General features: G+C 34.5%; 1 protein-coding gene and 3 long non-coding RNA genes across 5 annotated transcripts in view; 2 read left to right on the top strand and 2 right to left on the bottom strand.

Annotated features, from left to right (window-relative positions):
- The window catches only part of LOC145739827 (uncharacterized), a 156,592-nt gene that overhangs the window by 29,479 nt on the left and 105,568 nt on the right, over nucleotides 1-21,545 (bottom strand). The window lies entirely within an intron of this gene.
- LOC145739848 (uncharacterized) lies at nucleotides 12,792-15,329 on the top strand. The gene is made up of 2 exons (XM_081995191.1): nucleotides 12,792-13,877; nucleotides 15,145-15,329. Exons 1-2 carry the CDS (start codon nucleotides 12,941-12,943, stop codon nucleotides 15,327-15,329), a joined length of 1,122 nt encoding a protein of 373 aa, XP_081851317.1. The 5' UTR covers nucleotides 12,792-12,940.
- LOC145739832 (uncharacterized) lies at nucleotides 17,012-17,790 on the bottom strand. The gene is made up of 3 exons (XR_014181240.1): nucleotides 17,417-17,790; nucleotides 17,247-17,355; nucleotides 17,012-17,166 (listed from the first exon to the last, which is right to left on the bottom strand). It is a non-coding gene; the product is annotated as an uncharacterized LOC145739832 (long non-coding RNA).
- Nucleotides 18,541-19,250, top strand: LOC145739833 (uncharacterized). Of its 2 annotated transcripts, none has more exons than XR_014181242.1 (3): nucleotides 18,541-18,900; nucleotides 18,962-19,070; nucleotides 19,138-19,153. It is a non-coding gene; the product is annotated as an uncharacterized LOC145739833 (long non-coding RNA). The 2 variants fall into 2 exon arrangements; XR_014181241.1 differs by having other exon boundaries at nucleotides 18,544-18,900; nucleotides 19,151-19,250.

Genomic DNA, 21,545 nt, shown 5'->3' with positions numbered 1-21,545 from the left:
TGGGGGCATGTAACCCAAAAACTTTACGGTCATCGTCACATGAAGGCTGAAGATTTAGGCCAATTGCGACAGAAAATAGTTGAAATACTAGGTTCTATTTCTAATCAAACTTTCATTAACGTGCGTCAGGAATTTTATGACAGGTTAGGCTACTGCTTGGCTAAAGCAGGAGATTTATTTGAGAACGAAATCAAATAAATGTTACGTTATTATTATTCTCTTAATTATCATTTCTTTCGAGTTTTCTGCTGTTCTTGCCACTTCTGCATAAACAATTTGTTATAAGCGTCCCTAAAGAAAGAAATCTGGTGGTCAAATCTGGCATACTGGCCAGTTAACAGTATCATCACGCCAATCCACCGTAAGAAAAAAAGAATGAGCTGGACAGCCGGCATGTTAATACCAACACATGGTCATTCATCGATTTAAATTTATTTCTTTATTTTCTTCGTTCTCTCTTAAGTGGGCGGACATAACGGAGCGCCGACCATCGCTCTGACCATAGCATCGTACCCTAGCATCGTTCACAAAAAATAATAAACGCATAGTTTTAAATGTGTATGGCCATAACGGAGCGCTCCGCGCATAGGTCGAAGCCAAGGCCTGGCACCATCGAACCGAGCTTAGTATTTTTTAGACCTTGGACCAAGGCGCATGCGTATGCGCAACAATGGATAAGGAGAAGGAACAAGAAGAATAAAAATCACCACAACTGCATAATTTTAAACAAGTTATGGAAGGAAATAGCAAGTGAATGCGGTGTATCAGGTAAGTGACAAAATATTAGGATAGCTCAGCTGTGTTTATGACTTTTATTAACATTGTAGGACATGCAAATGAGGATTATGTTAGTAATGAAACCCAGATTCCACTGAAAAATGTAAGTGATATTGATGATGAAGGACCTTCAAATGTGGATTTTGTTAGTAATGAGACCCAGATTCCACTGAAAAAGAGGAAAAGAGATAATTCTTCTGATATCCTAACGGCAATGAAACAAAGTGTTGCCGAAAGGGAGACTTTATTAAAAGAACTGGTAAAGGGTACACCTGCACCACCCGATGATGAAATAGATGTGTTTTTCAAAAGTGCCGCAATGACAGTAAAATCATTTCCACCATTGATAAGAGCAGAAACAAAAAGTAGAATTTTCCAGATAATTTCAGATGCCGAAATACAACTGCTACGCTCACCAAATCCCCCTTCAAGAATATCAAACTACTCTTATGGAAGTAGTACAATCAGTACACCTATGCTTTCCCCCAATGTTTGGGAACAAGAGGTACCGTCGACGACGTTTTTTGGAAACTTTAGACCGTAAAATAATAACATTCTTTTTGTGCCAATTTATTAATATAATTTATCTAACAATGATTAGTTGAATAAATTTAGCTGTCATTTTTTTTTTCATTATATGTATAATTTTAATTATATAATATAATAAAATAAAGTTTTTCTACCTTAATGTTATTGCTAATTTTTCCGCTGGAGTTATTGGTTCTTTTACACGATTGTACGGGGTACTCTTCAGATCATCTGCTATAAGCTTTAATATAGAATCGAACTGGTTCCTCGAAATTCGGAAAAATCCTTTGAATTTAGTTTCGTTGTCGGTTAGGTGATGTTTTATTAATATAGAATGAAATCCTTCTTCTTTTCGCTTCTTGAACATTGGTAAAACTTGTTTTCTTTTTTCCCGATCATGCACTAAGGACAGTAGTAATATATCATCATCCTGATAACTGTCCAACAATAAAACTAAAGACCTTTTTCTAGACAGGTTCATTTTAACTCCGTTTAATGTTTCAACTCCGATGAGAATTACAACACGAAGCAAAATTCGCCAGCGAATTAAATCTAGAGGAAAACAGAAGCCGGAGCGAAAATCGTGACCGAATCAATCGTCGCTACCGAGTCGCGGTCGCTGACGACTGGCGACCGTGGAAGAAAACGTAGCTTTAGGGCGTGCGCGCAATGGGCGACCAGGTCGCAACGGCCAGGTCGTTGCGACTTTTTAGATTTGTGTTTATAGGTTCAGATATACAAATGAGAAAATCTATTTCTCCAAAAGAAAAATTACTTGTAGCTTTAAGGTAGGTGAAACTGGATTACTTTATTTTTAGTTTTATAGTATAATAATTATTAAAAAAGTTTTAAAAGTGTAGATTCCGTAGAGGTAACAAAAGTGTCTGTTTCGACGGAAGAAGAATTTTGGCTCCATTGACTTTGGCGAGGTATTTGCATTGACTGATCTGTATGCTGCGGGCAGAAGTTCTCGGCTAACTGGGTAGATGCAGAAGATCCAAATGGCGTTCTATGAGAACTCGAACTAGTAAAGTTTGGCTGGCAAGTTTGAGAACGGTTGTTCGCTGAGATAATCTGTAATTTTTTGTTAATTACATTCATTAACTCAAGTCTAGTTGTCAGTTTCTCGTTTTCTGGAATTTTCTTCTAAGATGGTAGTAAAGATAGTAGTAACAGAAGATCCTTCCGCCTCAGCTTCTCTTTTCTCTCTACTTTCCAAGAAATAAGAATAATTGCATCAAAACTAGATAAAATAAAGTACCATATATAAAATATATAATAAAGTGTTGACATATTCTTCTGGGGGTAGGTTATTTTAATTACCTAGTTTTCTCTTTTCCTCATCATTAAGTTTCTCGTCCCCAAAAATTTCAACTAACTCCTCCCAATGCTTTTTTTTCAAAACCCGGTTGCTGAAGTCAACCAACTTCAGGATAGGTATTTAGAAATAGCGGATTTACAACCAACTTCAGGATAGGTATTTAGAAATAGCGGATTTCCAGAAAAAAAAAGTTAGCAGTAAAACTGGACAAATTATTATGTTAATGAATGATATTGAACATGTTTCTTTGTTTTGTAAAAAATGTTTTAAAATACTATTCACACTATTCCAAGTCATTAAGCGCTATTTTTCAGGAAGCAAATTATATATCTTTATCATTGTAAATGTAACATTTCTCTGAAGAAAACTAAACACATATCTTTCGCAAATAAGATTAGACGCATATCTAGTATTATAGCTATGGTCCACATCTAAATGCTTCAAACAAATCCTTATTATTTCTAAAAACAAACAAAACACACTCCATAATGTACAAACAAGTGACAGTCAAAATTTGGTTACATACAAATACAGGCTTACATGACTCTATCAGACTCATACTCATATAAGACCAAGTCATTATTGCAAAAATAGTCATTAAACCTGTTTATAACCGTTTCAACAGAAGTCAACACCGTTTTTTTCGCTAAAAATTGGCGTAGTATTATCCGCATATAAGTCGGTGTTTTCCCCAGAAACTAAATAATATAAAGGAGTGGCATCAGTATGCACCCCCCTTTAAATGCCAATTTTATTAGATTTTATTAATTGCCCTTCATGATCACGTTCTACTATCTGCTGCGTTCTACACGTCAAGTACGACTTGATAAGCTCATGTGCACGACCTCTAATCCCATATCTTTCCAATAGTTCTTTAAGATTTACGGTATCGAAAGCTTTTGATAAATCTAGACACATCGCTAATGTATGTTTCTTCTTGTTTAGCGAAGAAAACACATCCGACAGTAGTAGTATCAGTACCTTTGTATCACTTTCGTATTGAAAGTTTTTCTCTAATACTAAAAATAAAACTTGTATTGGGGTGGTCTATATTCAATCAGTAACCCTGTACATTATTCCACACTACATTTTGCATTATGCTATTCACAAATCCTCCACACTTATTAATTTTTTTTGGTTTTGACGACGTAAATAAGACAACTGGGTCATCCAAAACTGCACGCGATTATTTGATGAGGTGGATGACCTAACAGTAAATGTAGGAGTTTGATGGTACACATCCAGTTATATGTGTATATGATGCGTGTCTTCTGTCTGAACCTTTGACAAGACATTTGTGACAATTGACATTTGAAAGTGCGAACGCGTAACCTCAAATAATGACTCTGATATATATAATAATAACCACATGGCACGTTTTGTGTAGCCGAATTATTCTAATTAATTTAAACAAAGTTCTTATTAAAAAATACAAAAACTAAGTGGGGAGTGTTTTAACAATATCCCAAAAAACGCAGGATAACTCATTTATCCAAAAATAAAGCAAACTCAAACAGTAAATAAGATACTGGACATCAAGGTTATTGAAACCATTTCTGTCAATGTAATAATACAGTTTAATAGTTTCTTGTACACATCTCACTAAATTTGTAATAGTATATTAAGTATCAAGAACAGTAAGTAAGCATTACTTATCAATGACAAAGTTTGGATAAAAAATGAAAATAAGCCGACTGATGGTTGGGCAAAAAACAACACCATCATATGCTTTACTTCCAATTTTACTTATCTATTAGGTATCAATCTGGTTCCAACTACCATGTGTCATTATGACAAATCTAAGAATCAGAGAGCCAATTAAGGGTTCAAAGTGACATACCGCGGAAGTCACGGAAGTTTGGATCCATTCCAATTTCAAGACAAGATTTATTGGAATTTATTGATCCTCCAACAGTTACATTGAATTTGGTCAGGACTACACCAGACATTACCGTCACAGAAATAGATCAAGATCATTTGGATGACATTGATGAAAGAATGTAAGCTTTTGTAGTATACATAGCAGGTTATGCTGCTCACGCTGCAATAAAAAAAACAAAATGTGAGTATTGCAAAGTCTATTTAATTCAAGAAGAGGACTGTTCCATTAATTTTATGAATAGTGGGCTTTGCTACCCTAACAAAGATGTAGTACTGTATACAGATTTTACATATTTAACCATAAAAAGTTTAGTAGAAGAAGCAGAAGCAGAATATTTTTTTTACTTGTACTTCCCAAAAATCCATTTTAACTACATATACTTTGTTAAACTTATCAAATATTTGAATATTTGAGGGGCATAGCTGCAATACACATAATTGTGAATATAATTTAAATATTTTATTAAATTCATTGACCAATATCTTTTTTAAATAACTACAGTAAAAAACAAAATGATGTACCTAAAATTAAAAATTAAAAAGATTCTTGGTGATACTCAAAATGAATGATCCTCCCTTTTGAATAATTAAAACTTGTACTTACAGTTTAATTTTAAATAAGAATAAATAAAATTTAGTACTATATGTATTAGATAGTTTACATGTCCCATTGGTCTCACAAAATTCTTAGTAATAGTCTGAAAAAACTTATTTTTTTCGAACTTTAAGAAAACCTGTATTTACCGTTAACTAGAGGGTCTACTAATGTGTTCTGTAAATGTATATTTTAGTTATTGTGTACATTGTATGTATACATACATACAAACAAACAAATCTCTAAACATGTATTACATTTGCAATTTAATGCATACAATACTAGTTTTGATTTGGTGAATCGTGATAATGTATGCAAGGAAGAATTATATGACCATTTATATTATTTTATCATTATAATATTGTTCTTCAGACGTTGCACCGTCAGCATTTACTGTAATCTATATAAATGATGCAGCACAGCATTACATTTTAGTCATAATTTCTGTCTTAACCAGTGCGGTAATACACATATTGCTTTTCGAGTTTTATTTTTAAAAAACGCTAGTTGCCGAAAAGTAAATAAAATTGGCGCAGTCGGTAGGATTCCTTTCAGAGTACGGTTATTTTGTGTCGGAGTGCAACGATAGTTTTGTGCTGCGTTGTGTTCGGAATTATCCATCTTGGATTGCGGAGTGACCTGTGCCTTCTGTTTCAACAGTTAAGAAAGGAATCACCCTTGTGATAACCCCTGCGGAGAGATAGCTTGTGACTCCTGGCAACATCGCTCTTGGTCAACCATAACGAGATAGCCAGCCTGGACAAATTGGCCTATGCTAGTGTCCACTGCAACCAACCTAGGGAGTGTATCTTCTTAGCGACGTCCCGTTTGACACAGGAAGAAGTCTTGAAATCAATCCGTGAGTTGATTGTTTCTTATAGTTGTACAACCTGTTATTTAGGAAGTGAATTTAAATGTTTTAATGAGCAAATTTAAAGCTCAAACTAAAAGAGTTCTAGAGGAAATCTCTTATACAAAAAACACAAGTAATAATTTAAGTTCCAATTCAGAAGCTTCAACTTCAAGTTCTGATATTGAGAAAATTTATTCGGATATTTCTATAAATTATCCATTACCTATAACTAACGTAGATTTTAATTTAGACAGTAGTCCTCAAACTAATTTAAGACCAACAAACATGGCCGACGCTTTGAGATCAACTGTTACGCTATTAAAAAACTTTGACGGAACACCTTCCAGATTGGAGTTCTTTTTAAATCAAATTGACACTTTTCATAGCAGATATTTTAATAATGATTTATCTCAGCAAGAGTATGTTAAGCTCGCTATTAGATCCAAAATTGTACAATCAGCCGAAGACTTTTTACTAACTCGACCAGATTTAAAAACCTGGCCTGAAATTAAGTTAGCATTACAACAAAAGTTCAGTGACCCGATCACTAGAGCAAACTTACAGCAACAATTAATTTTCTTGTCAAGGAAGAATGAATCTACTCAAGATTACATTCAGAAACTCAAAGCCTTAGTCACGAAAGTAAACACTAAGATTTGTACCGAAGTTCAGAATGCTGAAGCACGAGCAATTTTAATTTCTCAAAATGAGTTAACAGCAACTCAAAATTTGTTAGCAAATATTTCCAGTGAACTGAGAACCTTATTGATAGTTCAAAACCCTCAGAATTTGGAAAACGCAATTGAGATAATTAATAATTACGAAGTGTTAACTAGTCAAACAAATTTCAAAAACAATTACATCCAAAATCATTCCAAATTTAATAATAAATCTTCTAATCAAACAACGCATAATCCTTTCACAAAGCCAATGCAGCATCCACACGTTTCAAACTTTGCAAAACCATTTAATGGGCGAGAAAATCTACACAATTCCCCAATGTTTCAACCCAGGTTTCAATCGCAACCTCAACGAACATTCAAACCACCAAATCAGCCTTCAACTTCAAATCAGCAAAGACCACCTTTCAAACAATCGTTTCCACAACCAATGTCTGGAGTGAGTACGATTAATCGAAATTTGCCACAAAAATCCAATTTTGCACCCCAAAGACCTTTTCAATCTCTTTTCCAAAAAACCGGAAATCCGAACTTCACTTTTCAAGAGCTAACTCATGTAGAAAGCGAGGAAAACCGTGATTGTAAAAATTTGTTATTTAATCCAAATGATGAATTTAATGAGAATTATTACCCTGAAAATTTTGATGATGAATCATCAGAAGAACAAAGTCTTGTAGAACAGATGGAAAATTTTCAATTACAAGCCTCGGAAGAAACCAATGTTGTTTAAGCTTAAATAGCTTACAAATCAATCAACTACCATATGTCGAAATCCCTAGTTACAATATTCGATTATTGATTGATACTGGTTCACATGCATCCCTTCTTAGACCCTCAATAGCCGAAGAACATTTTTCTGAAGCAATTGTTACTCACACGAGCACTTTACAAACTTGTGCAGGATCAAGAAAAGCTACACAAAAAGCAAAAATTCTATTATTCTTATGCTACGGTATAACAGAACCAATCGAATTTATTCTTTATCCCTTTCATGAATACTTTGATGGAATTCTTGGACTAAATGATTTGCGAAAGTTGCAATTAAATATTGATTTAAAAAATAATCAACTAATTAATCACTACTTGCAAATTCCGTTTCAATATAGAAAAGACTTTGATCATTACATGATTGAAATTCCACCTAAGACTATTCAACGGACAACCTTTAAAACCAAGTTACCAAATGACACCACTTGGACTATGCCCTATTATCGTGACAATGAAATTGAAATTCAACCTACTTTAGTGACGATTAATAACCAAAGCTATACGCTAGATGTTTTTAATTATACGAATAAAATTCTTACGATAAATTGCGATATAAATGAAAACATGCCCTTAGAACCTATTAATCTTGAAAATTTTGAAATTTTTAATTTTGAAATATTCAATCAATACAGCAAAAAAACATTTCTTGTAATATTGATTTTAATAATTTAATAAGACATGACATCAAGAAGAAAAATTTAAACTTTTTAAATTAATGAAAAATTATGAATCAATTTTACATAAACCTGGAGACAAATTAACATTTTCAAATCAAGTAAAACATGTAATTAACACTACTGATGAAATACCAGTACATGCCAAAAGTTATAGATATCCACATATACATAAAGACGAAGTGAATAAACAAATTAATCAAATGTTAAATGACGAAATCATACGACCATCTAACTCACCTTGGAGCTCACCAGTTTGGATCGTACCAAAGAAATTGGACGCTTCTAATCAAAGAAAATGGAGATTAGTAGTTGACTACAGAAAGCTAAACGAAAAAACTATTGATGATCGCTACCCCTTACCTAATATTTCTGACATACTAGATAAATTAGGAAGATGTCAATACTTTACCACCATCGATTTAGCAAGTGGATTCCACCAGATTGAGATGGACTTAAAAAGTATCCCTAAAACAGCCTTTAACGTAGAACATGGACATTACGAATATAATCGAATGCCATTTGGACTAAAAAATGCACCCTCTACATTCCAACGTGCAATGGATAACGTTTTACGCGGTTTTTAGACATAATATGTTCAAGCTATTCATTGCTAACATTCTACTCGAAGATGTTACAAATTCGAATGATCAAAAAGAAATAATCGAAAGGTATCATACAACCAAAACATCACATCGAGGAATGACAGAGAACATTAAAAACATAAAACCAACATATTATTGGCCTAGCTTAGAAAAAGATGTAATAAATTACGTCAGTACTTGTGAAGTATGTCAACGTACAAAATACGAAAGACACCCTTACAAAGTAATTTTTAAACCAACACCGACAGGAACAAAACCATTTGAACACATTTACATGGATACATATTCTGTATCAGGACAAAAGTTCCTAACGATAATTGACAACTTTTCTAAATTTGCTATGGCATACCAAATAAATGAAAATGCTATACAGGGTAATTCAAATTCGACCCTCACCATTGGGATCTCAGAAACCATAAGAGATACGAGAAAGTTTAAATTGGGGCAAAGTTGCGCAATATAAAGCTCAACCAAATGCTGTTTTAAAAATTTTGATTTTCCGAGTACTTCCGAAGATATCCGAAAAAAACTGAAAATTTGATTTTTTGTTTTTATTTATTTCTAACCTTATTTGAAGAGATATCCCAAAACTAAAAGCATCTTTTCATTGCCACTTTTTCCTAGCTATTCGATGATGGATTCAAATTTGCCACACGACGTTTCGTTTTCTGTCAGTCATCATCAACTTTCTTTTTTCTTATGGGCGCCATATTGGATTTTTAGCCCACCAAATAGTACGTTTTATTCTGATTTTAGTGATGTATAATAACTTATGATTTGCTTCATAAATAACAAAATAATTTAATAAAAACTATTTTTACTTTAGTTATTGGCTTTGAGTTAATGGGCCGTTTTAAAAAATGTCATTGTTTGACAGTACTTGTCAAACACGATAATTCGGACGATCATTCATAGTTAAAAATGTATCTAGAAAAGAAACCCCCGCAGAAAATGTTATTATTATACAAGCATTGCTGAACTATTTAGGTTAATCAGAAAAAGAGATTTGTTAGCATTATCTCTAACTTAAAAGGCTTATTTATGTTTCCATCATTTTAGGAACTTCATTTTTTGCCAAATTTCAATTTTTTATAATGTTAAGTGCAAGTTTATAGTTATTTATTTTGGAAGTGACAAACCATTTTTTATTCATTCATATTTATTCGAGTGAATAAACCGGTTTAAGTCACGTGTCTTATACAGTATTTTATTAAATTTCGACTTCTTATATTAAAAAAAAAACTAAAATTAAAGTTCTATTAAATTTGCACAGCGCCCCGTAGATGTAACATTGATGTTTGTTTGTTTACATCTGTAAATAGGCGAATGTCATTCAGAGTGATTTAATAGTTACTTTGCAGCAAGTGACTTATACCATTCTTTATTCACGAAAAGAACAACTAGGTCCACAAGCGTAGCGAGTGGCCTAAGCTCTTCGAGTGAATAAACCGGTTTAAGTCACGTGTACACCTTTGTGACTAAGTATGTTCAGGCCAATTGCGTGTGACAAGTACTACCAAGTAATCTTCATAAAACGTCTCATTAACTCAAAGTTAACTAAGGTAAAATCTCTAAAAGCTCTAATGATCGTCCGAATTATCGTGTTTGACAAGTACTGTCAAATAATGACATTTTATGAAACGGCCCATTAACTCAAAGCCAATAACTAAAGTAAAAATAGTTTTTATTGAATTATTTTGTTATTTATGAAGCAAATCATAAGTTATTATACATCACTAAAATCAGAATAAAACGTACTATTTGGTGGGCTAAAAATCCAATATGGCGCCCATAAGAAAAAAGAAAGTTGATGATGGCTGCCAAAAAACGAAACGTCGTGTGGCAAATTTGAATCCATCATCGAATAGCAGAGAAAAAGTGGCAATGAAAAGGTGCTTTTAGTTTTGGAATATCTCTTCAAATAAGATTAGAAATAAATAAAAACAAAAAATCAAATTTTCAGTTTTTTTCGGATATCTTCGGAAGTACTCGGAAAATCGAAATTTTTAAAACTGCATTTGGTTGAGCTTTACATTGCGCAACTTTGCCCCAATTTAAACTTTCTCGTATCTCCTATAGTTTCCGAGATCCCAATGGTGAGGGTCGAATTTGAATTACCCTGTAGAAATATGTCAAAACTTAATCAAGTTCTTTTCACATCATGGAACACCAAGTAAGATAACTACTGACAATGCACAATCATTTAAAAGTCACTTAGTACAAGACTTATGTAAAACATATCAAATTGAGTTACATTTTACTACACCCTATAATCCAAACTCTAACTCACCAATCGAACGATTTCATTCGACACTTAAAGAAAGTCTTGTCGCCTTAAGAAATGATCATCGGAATAAAACAATTCAAGAATTAGTTGATATTGCTATTTTAAATTATAACAACAGTATACATTCTTCACAAGAATATACACCCTTTCAAATAATTAAAGGAAATCTAAATTATCAATTGAATTTTGAGAAAAACCTAAATCAAATCAAACTGACTATGTTCACGAACTAGCGGAAACATTTAAAACACTTAATGAAAACATTACGTCAAAATTAAATGCAAAAAAGGCAAACGTTTTGAGTAAATTAAATGAAAAACGCGAAAATGACCCTGAAATACCCGTAGGTACTAAACAACTAATATCTAAACCAGTAAAATTGAAAAAGAAGTTACAACCTAAATATACATTAACAGAATTTAGAAATCAAAGGCATCCTAAAGATGCTAAAAGAAAATTGTAATTTCAGGAAATGAAAAATGGACTATTCTTCATATTTCTACCGTTACTCACCAACGCTCAGTACCGGATTGAAGAATTAAATAATCCATTACTACCAATTTCGCAAGGAACTAGTTATATAGTGATAAGTAATTACCATATTTATTACCATATCAATCTCACCAACATTAAAGAATGTTTAAGGACAACTGAAAAAACACTTTTACAAACCAACAAAACCTTAGACAATTCAAACAAACCTTTGTACAACCTTTTAAAGATTAGAATTAACGATTTGTTTGATCAAGTGAATTCAATTAAATCATTTGTAAATCACTATACTACTCCTAGTAATAGAAGTAAAAGAGGTTTATTCAACTTCCTAGGAAAAGCTCACAAATATCTGTATGGTACATTAGACGCAGATGATGGAGACCGATATGACAAATATATTAACATTCTTCATGAAAATCAATTAACAATTGATAAAGACATAACTGCCACGCAAACTATAGTTAAGCAGCTGACTGAAGACGTTGACTCTAAGTTAAGCGACAAAAATAAATCAGCAAAATATACAAATCAAGATTAACGAATTATCACGTATGACCCAGTCTACAGGTAGGGTAAAGTAGGGTGAGATGGCCAGCCGGGAGAGACGGCCAACGGCTAAATTCGAATAAAAGGCGTCGTGCGCGGGCGCGGTCTGCATTCTCCAGCAATAAACGTTTATGTTTGCGCACGGTCAATGTGTTTGCGTTTACCTCGAAGTGACACTGAAGCGCTCAAAAAATAAAAACGTTATTACGTCGTTCGAAAATTTTAGAATAGTTTTTTCTGCGGTCTACTGTGAGTGTATGGGAAGAAATCTACTGCCAATATCAACGTATTAGGTGAGTACAATAAGTATTAAGTAATTCTAACCTCAAAAACCAGTTAAAAACATGCTGTGAGTTTTGTTTGTCACGTTGGCCATCTTTCCCTAACATTTTGGGAGAGATGGCCACCAAATAGTGGGGATAGATGGCCAGATGTTTACAACATCTATTTTTTTACAGTTTGATGTCCTTTCCAATTTTCTGCGGAAAATGCCAACAAAGTATAAAAGAAAGAACTCAAATCGTGGTAATTATACTGAAGAAAATTTGAGGCTAGCAATTGAAGCTGTTAGAAACGATTCTTCTATGAACGGCGCCTCAAAAAATTATGGCATTCCTAGGAAAACCCTTGAAAGGAAAATAAAAAAATATTTTTACCATTGGTAGAATGGGACCTGATAGTATGTTGGGGGAAGCAAATGAAAATAAATTAGTGCAACACATTATAAAGGCCCAAAAATACGGGTTTCCTATGACGGTACCAGATGTTCGAAAGCTTGCCTATAATTTTGCTGAATGTCTAAAAATCAATCACAAGTTCAACAAAGAAAAAGGAGACGCTGGTTCGGATTGGTTTAGGTCGTTTTTGAGAAGACACCCCGACTTGTCTATTCGCAAAGCTGAGGGTGTATCTCTAGGCCGAGGTGAGGGCATGAACCGTGTAGATGTGGGAAATTATTTTAAACTGCTACAAGAAACACTTGAACAAAATGAGCTTTTCAACAAACCTGGGTGCATCTATAATGTTGCTGAAACAGGTCTGCAATTAAATAATCGACCTGGCAATGTTTTAGCCGAAAAAGGAGCGAAGGATGTTGTTACAGTGACGTCGGGGGAAAAGGGTGAGACGATCTCGTGCATAGCTTGCTGTAATGCCGAGGGTTTTTTTTTACCGCCAGTCTGCGTATTTAAAGGGAAGAATTTAAAGACCGAATGGACTGACTCAATGCCACCCGGTTCACATATCGTGATGTCACAAAAATCGGCCTATTTTACTGCAACAATTTTTTTGGATTGGTTTAAAAACCACTTCTTACCACGTAAAGGCGAAGGAAGAACACTATTAATTCTTGATGGGCATGCATCTCACTGTTCTTCTGTTGAACTTTTAGAAACCGCTGAAACAAATAATGTCGTTTTATTGTGTTTACCTCCACATACTACTCATTATTTGCAACCATTAGATAGGGCTTTTTTTAAGTCCCTTAAAACCTTCTATTATCAATCTTGCAGAGAATGGATGCAGAGCCACCCCGGAAGGAAACTAGGACGACTCCAATTTGGAGAACTTCTAATGAAAAGCTGGGGAAAGTCAGCAACCGCTGGAAATGCAATGTCCGGCTTCAGAGCCACTCGAATATTTCCCTGGAATCCAAATTCTGTACCCGACCATGCTTACACAGTTTCTGATCGAATAGAAAACAGTGACACCAGAGAAGGCCAGGGAACAGTCACAGAAGTAACAAACAGTCACAGTTTCAGCTCTCAAGTGAACAATGCTAAAGTAACACCAGAAATAACTCACTCAAGTAATTCGATGGATGATGAAGTGCCATCTTGTAGCCATGCTGATCCTATAGAGCCTCGATGTACAACCCCAGTGAATGAGAAATCTATTCCAGACCTGACACCTGAAAAAGTTTTAGAACAAATTAATCCCACGCCCAAATTAGTTGTTTCTGCAAAAAAACGAGCAAGGGCTGTTGCTACCCTATTAACTTCTCCCGAACATATTGCAACCGTGAAAGAAAGACACGAAAAGAAAAATAAACAAACTAAGAACACAACAAAAAAGCAAATTCCAAAAAAAAAAATTCAATAAAGAAAACGCTCACCTTCACCAAGTTCAGATGAGGAGCAGAATATACAAGTTCCGTATGAAGAGGAAAGTGATACCCTTTCCGAAGTGGATAACACTGAATGTGCAGGATGTGGAGAAAGCTACAACAACACGAGAAAAAAAGAAGATTGGTTGCAGTGCATAATATGCCAGAAGTGGTTTCACGAAAATTGCTCATCTTACGTAAACACTTGTCAAAATTGTGGTAAAACTGCTTTTAAAAAGAAGCAAAAGTGATGTTAAGGATTAATCTTTTATTTTGTTTTTATAAGAAGTTGTGTGTTTTCAAATTTTTCAATATTATTTTCTTATTTTTATGTTTTGGCCAACTAACCCAGCCGATCGGGGATAGATGGCCATGTGCAGCTTTTGGTTGGTAAATAATAATTACGAAAATTAAAATTAATTTGACTGTATTTATTTACCCACCTGTTCGGATAATAGTTAAGCAATGACAAAAAAAAAGTTGCAACGCCTAACCCCCACCAAAAAAATTACAGGCCTTTGCTACGCAAAACGGTGGCCATCTCACCCGACTTTACCCTACAACATTATACGTTATCACGTTACTTGATAATATTGAAAACAATCTTCACGTGCTAAATGAAATAAAATCCAACGTTCAGACCGCGATCAGTTTTGCAGAAATTAATATAATGCATCACAGTATATTCAAGTATCAAGAACTGCAAAGCATAATTTCAAAATTGGAACAAAGAAATCGTATCCCTTTTGATAACATAATCAAGTATTATGAAGTTGCTTATACAGACGTGACAATAAAGAAAGACTTAGTTATTTTCTATATTGCAATTCCTTTAATTTCTGGAAATCCATACGAATTCTATCAATTGTATCCAATCCCAGTTAATAATCAATTAATGACCTTAAAGAATCGTTATCTTTTAAAGTCATTAAACGATTTTTTCAATTCAAAGGAAAATTGCCAAAAGATTGAAGAAATAACCTTATGTCAAGCAAGTCAATTAAACAAAAATGAACCATGCTTTTTACAGACCATGAACCTTACCAGTCATTGTCCAAAGGTGCGTACAGACTTAGCAAGACGCGCGCGAGACATGCCAATTCTCAATGTGTGGACGGGGCTCGCGAGAAGCTCGCGAGTGTCGCGTTGCAGGCGCGTTGCTATCCGTCTTGTGTCGGTTTTTCCGCGAGACATCAAAGGAAAGGAGGAGCTTAGTCTAGACGGAATCGGGAAGTTTGCATTTTTGGTTAGTTTTAACGGCGGTAGCGTTGTGTGAATTTGAAGTTGTGTTGTTTTTGATTTTATTAAAACATGGATGACTGGAATGATGAGTTACAGCTCCGTATGATTGAGCTGTATGAATCGAAACCAATTCTCTGGAACCCAACCGATCCAAACTATTTCAGAAAAAATAAAAAAATTGACGCTTGGGTTGAAATAACCCAAGCTTTAAATTTAAATAAAACTTGGGAAGAAGTGAAAAAGAAGTGTAATTCGCTATTGGCAACCTATCGCAAAGAGAGGAAAAAGGTCAAGGACCGTATTACAACGGGATCAGGTAAGTGATATTATTTCTTAACAAACACTTATTAATCTGAGCACTGTTTAAACAAGAATATTATTATTCATTATTAATATACTTTACATTATTAATTTCAGGCGCAGACGACATATACGTAAGCCGCTGGTTTGCTTATGACGCATTTGCGTTTATTGAGCATCGGGATCAACCCAGGGATAGAATAAATACGGTATGTTTTTTTTTAATCTGTTTATTGCACATGAAAAGTATATACATATAAAAACATAAAATATATACTAACAACCAAGTACTTATACCGGATGTTCATTTTTTATATCAGACCTTAGTTTTTTTCTGTACCTGTTACTGCGTTATTTGTTAAATTGATAATTAATATAATATTTGTTTGTTTTTTTGTATATAATGATAAAAAATCTGATATAAAACTACGAACGTTCTGTATATGCTAGTAAAATGTACAAACTACTACATAATTAAAACATTACATTAACAAAAACCTGTTCATATCAACTATGCGTGTATTGTTTGCCAGTCTACTGCGCCTTCGTTAATACAGTAATCTGCAATTTCGTCTCTAAGTTTCATTAGACAAGCAGAAGATCTTTTAGGTATGTTTTTTAATGAAATCATAGACGTACAATTTTTCTCATTTCTCCATGCACCAGGCACTACAGTTCCATTATTTTCATGATCTAAAGCCATAGGCGGAGAGTAAACATTAGGAGAATGTTTCCTTAGGTAATTATGTAAATAGATAGTGGAAGATACCACTAACTCTGCTTTATTGGGCTCTAAAAGCATAGGCTTTCGCATTACTCGAAAAACAGAACTTACGATTCCAAATGCATTTTCAACAACTCTACGTGCCCGACTGAGCCTGTAATTAAAAATTCTTATAGAACTTTCTTTTAAATGATCTCCTCCGTATGGTTTCATTATATTTTCATGTAAAGCAAAGGCACTGTCTGCTGCGAAAAAATACGGAATTTTTTTTGTACGACCAGGAAGTTCTTTAGAAGGAGGTAAATTGAGCATGTTAGTGGACATCATTTCGTAGAATTTAGTAGCCTTAAAAACTCCACCATCAGAAATTCTACCTTGGGATCCGACGTCAGCAAAAAGAAAATTATAATTTCCTTCAACAACAGCTAACAAAACAATACTAAATTGTGATTTGTAGTTAAAAAAATCACTGCCTGAATTTATTGGGTTCTGCATAAGAATATGTTTTCCGTCAATAGCTCCTACACAATGTGGGAAATTCCATAGTGTTTCAAATGTGTCTGCTATTTCCAACCAGGCAGTCGGTGAGGAGGGTATCTGCAATAATAATAATAATATAATATATACATATCTGAAAGAAGTAGTAGTCCATATTCTTTCAGTGGAGTCGCAAGAGTACGAAAGGAAGGAAATGACAAACAGTCTTCTCCACAATACTTTATTATGACCTTAGATGGTAGGGTCTGCTCAACAAGTTTCGGTCACATAAATGACCATCTTCAGGAGCTACAAGAATAACCTACTTTACATGGTGTACCATAAGTTTAATGTTAAAAAACGAGATGTTAAAAAACGAGAAAACGTACCTTAAATCGATCGATCAATGTGACTACTGTCTTTTTACAAGGGGAGAGACAGAGAGACCCATGTTATAACGAATTAGTGACTATAACATAGTTAAGTAGGTGAACAATGCTGTAAAATTTAACACATGTAACAATTGATTAAAGGGATTATAGGGAAATTTAATAGTTACCTCATTATGGAGAAAAAACTAACTATAGCACATTAAATTAAAATTAAACAAAAAACTTAAACTAGACCCATTTAGGGCTGGGTGAGACCCTAGGGGGAAAAAAAGATCTTAAAACTCGTGCACCATCCACTGAAGAGGCGATCAAACAGGAAACAAAATGGAGGTGCAAAAATTTTTAAAAAATTTCACATTGATAAGCCGTTAATTTGAAGGCAGAGGGGGAACCGTTAAGAGGGGGTTACAATAAAATAAAATAAAATCAATAATTTAGCTGACAACAGGTGGATAGTTCTGCAACCCACAAAACAAGTGAAGATCAACAATAGAAAGGTTAAAACCCGCAACCATTCATACCGCAGGTGGTGGAGTTGAAAGTAAACAATATAGTATACATTCAGACAAACCTGAAAACCCCAAATTCTTTTCCATCCCTTTTATGGGCCCACTGTCACTTCAGGTTAAAAACATTTTCAGGTTAAATAACATAAATATTTGCTTCAAAGTCTCCAACACCTCTAGACAATTCCTTTCCCATTCCAAAGACCCTACTCCCCAACTCCATAAATCAGGCGTTTACCAACTGTCCTGTTGTACCCCAGGATGTAATGCTCTCTATGTTGGTCAGACGGGCAGGAAGTTCTCCACTCGCATTCATGAACACACTCGGGAGTACTTGAAGTTCACCAACAACCCTAACCTAAATACTTCTTACATGAAATCTAATTTCTCTCGACATCTTCGTCAGAATAATCATACCTTCAACACCGAACAGGGTTTCAAGATTCTGCATGTCTGTGGTAAGGGCGGCCTACTTAACCACCTTGAGGTGCTTGAGATTAACAAGGCTTCTGATGATGGTGGGTGCACCTGCCTGAATGACCAGCTTAACCATACATCAACCTCCTTTTTTAGGTCCTTAACCTTTTAATGCTTCACATACCCCTTTTACACAACCCTAACACCTCCTTTTTCACTTTCCCCTCCCTCACCGTGGCGTGTGTCGGTGTCGGCATTTCTTGCAGTTTTGCCACCATTTTTGAACCCCTATTAGCCACCCTTATCTGGCTTAATACGTTGTCCACCTGTTTGCTGGTTTGGTGCATTGTTTACTTTCAACTCCACCACCTGCGGTATGAATGGTTGCGGGTTTTAACCTTTCTATTGTTGATCTTCACTTGTTTTGTGGGTTGCAGAACTATCCACCTGTTGTCAGCTAAATTATTGATTTTATTTTATTTTATTGTAACCCCCTCTTAACGGTTCCCCCTCTGCCTTCAAATTAACGGCTTATCAATGTGAAATTTTTTAAAAATTTTTGCACCTCCATTTTGTTTCCTGTTTGATCGCCTCTTCAGTGGATGGTGCACGAGTTTTAAGATCTTTTTTTCCCCCTAGGGTCTCACCCAGCCCTAAATGGGTCTAGTTTAAGTTTTTTGTTTAATTTTAATTTAATGTGCTATAGTTAGTTTTTTCTCCATAATGAGGTAACTATTAAATTTCCCTATAATCCCTTTAATCAATTGTTACATGTGTTAAATTTTACAGCATTGTTCACCTACTTAACTATGTTATAGTCACTAATTCGTTATAACATGGGTCTCTCTGTCTCTCCCCTTGTAAAAAGACAGTAGTCACATTGATCGATCGATTTAAGGTACGTTTTCTCGTTTTTTAACATCTCGTTTTTTAACATTAAACTTATGGTACACCATGTAAAGTAGGTTATTCTTGTAGCTCCTGAAGATGGTCATTTATGTGACCGAAACTTGTTGAGCAGACCCTACCATCTAAGGTCATAATAAAGTATTGTGGAGAAGACTGTTTGTCATTTCCTTCCTTTCATATACATATCTGTATATAGATACATAACTTTTGCGAAGTATCGACGCAATATCTTAGCAAACATTTTATTACATGTAACAAACTAGTTTATACGAAACCTCGTACGAAAATATGGCAAAATTAAAGTAAAATGGGATGACGTAACTAGGTTGTTTCTTTATTTGTCACATTCAAAACATTTACTTTTCTCTTACATTATTACATCATCTACTTTTACTTTTGTTTTCGCCATAGTAGGAGTAGTATTGGCAGGCAATTTATCAACATTTTCCAGTTCAAAGAAATTATTTCTGTACACAGGAAGAAAGTACGCCTCCTAATGATGAACCTGTCCATTCGATGGAAAATATTGCTGGCTCACAAAACATCGTGGAATCAAATGAAGTACAATCCGTTATCCGTAATACTTCGGTTCAACCCCCCCGCCCATCCAGTTCTAAATCAAAAAGACCCAGATGCCAAAATGCAGTCATTTCGGAGACATTGACAATGATGAAAACCGCTACTGACGTATTGAGAGCTCGACAAACTGAAAACCCAGCATCAACAGAAGTAGCAGCATTTACCAATTTTATTGCTTCAAAAATGATACAATACCCGAGTAACATTCGGAAAATGCTAGAATATGAAATTATTGATGTATTTAAAAGGGCAGATTTGCAAAACTATTCTAACACTTTCAGTCAGGCATCATCTTCTACGTCAACGTCGTTTCCTCACCTTTCCACAAGTTTACCTCATTCAAATATTCATTCGTTCTCTCCTCCTCAAGAAATTCCTATCAATACATATCCTCCACAAGCTCCTATTAATCATTTGACTTCTCCTTCTTCTGTCAGTTCAATTTCTTCCTATTCTAACTTTGTTCATAATTCCCCAAACACATATCAGGCACAACAACATGAATTAACGCGAACGGTTTGCATTCCATCACCCTCTCCAAACTCTCAATCATCCCAAACCGGATCACAAAGTTCTGACAGATATTCTCCTCACAATTCTGTTCCATCTCGTCCATCTTCCTCGCCATTTGAGTTTTCCCAAGAATTCCCTAGTTTCCCATAAAAATTTCACACTGTGCATGCACTTTTAGTTACTTTTACTCATATCGGTAGAATGATACATATCTTCTTCAATATACTTTACAATAATTCTATTTATTCTTTATTTCTTACCTTAATGTATTCCTTCAGTTCTTCTATAAGTGCCCTGCAGACTTCGGGAATAATGGTAGAGATTGCTTGCTTGGATATTCTGAAAAGGTACTGTAAACTACTGAAAGAATCTCCTGTTGCCAAAAATCGCAAAGTTACAGCCAATCTAAAATTGTTTTATTGATATTACAACTTGTATTCCTTTTGTTTTTGACACCACTATATATTTACCGATCTTGAGCCGAAATTGGTTGTCTTAACCACGTTTCCTGCTTCGAAATTTTCGGTCCAATCTTTAGAAGAAGGTTTTCGAAGTCAGTTGGAGTCATTCGCGTAAAGTTCTTATAATGTCCGCTAATATGTTGAAACTTTAAATCGTTCATTAATCCATGACCAACCTGCTTTTCGTAAAACTTGGTTCGCCACCATCTTCGTTTCTTTTTTTCATTCTGCATATCTACCAACATTGCACTACCGCACAACAGAACCGAAATCGCAACTTGCTCCTCTGGGTAAGACATATATGTGGATAAATCAACTTCTAAATGGAAAATAAACTCCTTGTGTCGTCGAAGTTTTGCAATTGTAAAAAGCGCGCGAGAGTCTCGCGAGGTGCTCTTTAGTCAAAAGTATCGTACGAAGCTCGTCACGAGCGCGTCTCGCGCGCGTCTCGCTAAGTCTGTACGCACCTCAATGATGTTCGTAAAGTACGAAAAAACATCAATTACCCAATTAAGAGATAATTCAGTGATAATAATTCCAACCTCATCTGAAAATATCTACTTTGGGACAATCATTACGATTCTCAGAGACCAAATACTGTTAATCTAAGATTGAAATTGCCATCAATTAATATCGATAAAAATTTGATTAAAAATACAGAACCATTATTGTTAAAAGAGATCAATTTGGAAAATATTCACAATGACATAGAATTAGCGAAAAAATTGATTGTACACCCTTTAAAGAACATTGATGTTGAAACAACGAGTGTATCTGTATTTACTACATTATTAATTATATTGGTAATATTAGGAATTATAGTTTTAACTTACTATTATTGTAGAAAACCTAAAAAGGATGTAAAAGTGGACATACAATTAAAACCCCTCGAAAATGAAACCCCATTTTCT

Source organism: Ips typographus, unplaced genomic scaffold (assembly GCF_016097725.1).
Source record: "Ips typographus isolate SLU unplaced genomic scaffold, UJ_Ityp_2.0 IpsContig58, whole genome shotgun sequence".
In the NCBI taxonomy this organism is placed as follows: Eukaryota; Metazoa; Arthropoda; class Insecta; order Coleoptera; family Curculionidae; genus Ips; species Ips typographus.
Note: the sequence above shows the minus strand (reverse complement) of the source record. Positions and strands in the feature narration are given on the sequence as shown.

Bases quoted from the DNA above. Each gene is read 5' to 3' on its own strand.
- LOC145739848 (XM_081995191.1), top strand. From the start codon at position 12,941: ATGAACCGTGTAGATGTGGGAAATTATTTTAAACTGCTACAAGAAACA. The intron at 13,878-15,144 runs GTACAACCCCAG...TGCTTTTTACAG, and splicing joins TGATCCTATAGAGCCTCGAT to ACCATGAACCTTACCAGTCA.